This window comes from Neofelis nebulosa, chromosome X (assembly GCF_028018385.1).
Source record: "Neofelis nebulosa isolate mNeoNeb1 chromosome X, mNeoNeb1.pri, whole genome shotgun sequence".
In the NCBI taxonomy this organism is placed as follows: Eukaryota; Metazoa; Chordata; class Mammalia; order Carnivora; family Felidae; genus Neofelis; species Neofelis nebulosa.
This window is the reverse complement of record NC_080800.1, coordinates 55,755,687-55,758,105: the sequence shown is the minus strand read 5'-3', so window position 1 is coordinate 55,758,105 and position 2,419 is coordinate 55,755,687. Positions and strand designations below refer to the sequence as shown.

Genomic DNA, 2,419 nt, shown 5'->3' with positions numbered 1-2,419 from the left:
AGGTTTAATGAATAACTGATATTTTATCCAGGAGGTATATCATAATCTACTACATGTATTATTGGACATTGTTTTAAATAGTACTAAAATGAGCAAATTCGTGCATTTATATATATTTTTTCATTGGCTTACATTCTTTGCCTAAATTTATAGGATGATAGCTATCAGGTGAAAGAGTAAGAACATTTATATGTTTCTACATAATTATTGCATTATGTTTTTTTATTTTTTTATTTTTATTTTTATTTTTTTTAAGCAAAGACTCTTTATTTTTAAGAAAAGTATGTTTTCTCATTTTCTATTCTTGGCATAAGTTTTAATTCTTCCCAGTAGAACCAAAACCTCCTGAACCCCTTTCAGTGTCATCCAAAACCTGAACTTCCTCTATTTCTGGATCAAAAATCCATTCACAAATGAGCTGTGCAATTCGATCACCCTTTTTGACTTCAAACTTTTCTTTGCCAAAATTAAATAGCACAACACCCACATTTCCTCTATAATCTTCATCTATGACGCCAGATCTTACATCTATGAAGTGTTTCGCAACCAAGCCAGAACGGGGAGCTACTCTTCCATAGCACCCAGAAGAAAGAGCTATCTGAATGTCCGTTTTCACAAGGGCTTTTTCCATAGGTGGTACTGTATAATCATAGGCACTGTACAGGTCGTAGCCCGAGGCCCGCGCGGACCCCTTACTCGGGGCGGTGGCGTGCTCAGAGAGCCGGACAAAGCGTAGCCGCATGGCGTCCTCCGCAGGCGGACCCCGCTTTCGGGGGGAGATGGTGGGTGTCGCTTCAGAGCAGGGCATGGCAGAGTAGAACGAGAGAAAAGAGGGAACAAGTGGACTCCTTGCATTATATTTTTTAAAAGTAATATCAGTTCGAAGGTCAAGTTTCAATTAATTACTCTAACAGTTTCAAACCATTATCATTATGTATTCTAGTGTTTGGCCTAATTTAATGTATATGTAACATGATACTCAAAGAAGTGGTTTTTGATTTTATGATTGCTAAGGAGATCACACATATGTTTATGCAATCTGAGATGATTTTTGTTGTCATGGTCATTAAAAGCTGGTTTAGATAATTAGATGAAAATATTTTTATATATGTGTTCTTTTATGTAAACCCAGGTTTCCATCTGACACTGTAAATACTCAGTTGAAAAGATATACTTTAACATTTCTTAGAGGCAGGTCTGCTTACTCTGAATTCTTTCTGCTTTTATATATCTGAAAGTGTCTATTTCACCTTTGTTTTTAATATGTATTTTTGCTGTGTGAAGAATTCTAGATGACAGTATTTTTCTTTGAGTATTTTAAACGTTTTCCTTTGTCTTCTCACTTACATTGCTTCTGATTGGAAAAAATCTCATGTCAAGCTTTTTTTATTTTTATTTGTGGTGTCAAACTTTCTTTCTTATTCTGCATGTGATCTGTCTTTATTCTCTGGCTGCTTTTAAGATTTTTATACCACTGGTTTTAAGCAATTTGATTATGATATGCTTTGGTGTGGTTTCTTTTTATATCTGTATTTTGGGTTGGTTAAACTTGTGGGAAATGAGCTATTACAGTTTTCATCATTTTTTGAAAAGTTTCACCCATTATTTCTTTAAATATTTTTCTGTATCCTCCATCCCTTATCTTCTTCAGGGAATCTAATTACATTCATTTATGGCTACTTGAAGTAGTCCTGCAGTTCACTGATGCTTTGTTCTTTTATATATATATATATATATATATATATATATATATATATATATAAATATAACAGAAACCCTATTTCTGTTTATCATTGTATATATATATATATATATATATATATATATATAAAATTATTTTAGATAGTTTCTTCCTATGCCCATTTTATAGATAATGTTAAGGGGAAGTAATTCAAGGTCACTGAAAAAGACAGGATTACAACCCATATATCTTGGGTCTCACTCCAGTGTTTTTTATTTTTACTTTTTTAACTTAAATCAAGACTTAGGCTTACAGAATCAAAATATCATTCAGACAAAAATAAAATTTAAACAAGTTTCTTTGTGTCATATATACAAAAGCATATTTCTTACTCTTCAAACTGAATTTTTGGTGTTGGGAAGTCATAACTGGACACATAAACTTAAGCCCTGTCTTAATTATTTACTGTTAGGCTTTTATGTGGCAGCACCCAAACATAATTCTTGTAGAAAACTTAAAGCATCTCATTTCCACACCGTAATCTTACAGATAGTAGAGCAGCTTCACTCTGTATGGCCCAAAATAATAGATATCTGGTGTCTTTTCTGTTAAGAGACCATGTACAAAGTTGTGACCAAAAAAAAAAAAAAAAAAAAAAAAAACACCAGCCAAGGTTGGAGGTTGATAAAGATTCTCTGCCCGTTTGCTTACTTCTGGGCCAACTACCCCCTTTATATA

General features: G+C 32.9%; 1 protein-coding gene across 1 annotated transcript; it reads right to left on the bottom strand.

The window, feature by feature from the left end:
- Positions 1–269: 269 nt before the first annotated feature.
- LOC131501933 (deoxyuridine 5'-triphosphate nucleotidohydrolase-like) lies at positions 270–835 on the bottom strand. Its single transcript, XM_058712435.1, has one exon. It carries the CDS (start codon positions 806–808, stop codon positions 317–319), a length of 492 nt encoding a protein of 163 aa, XP_058568418.1. The 5' UTR covers positions 809–835; the 3' UTR covers positions 270–316.
- Positions 836–2,419: the final 1,584 nt, after the last annotated feature.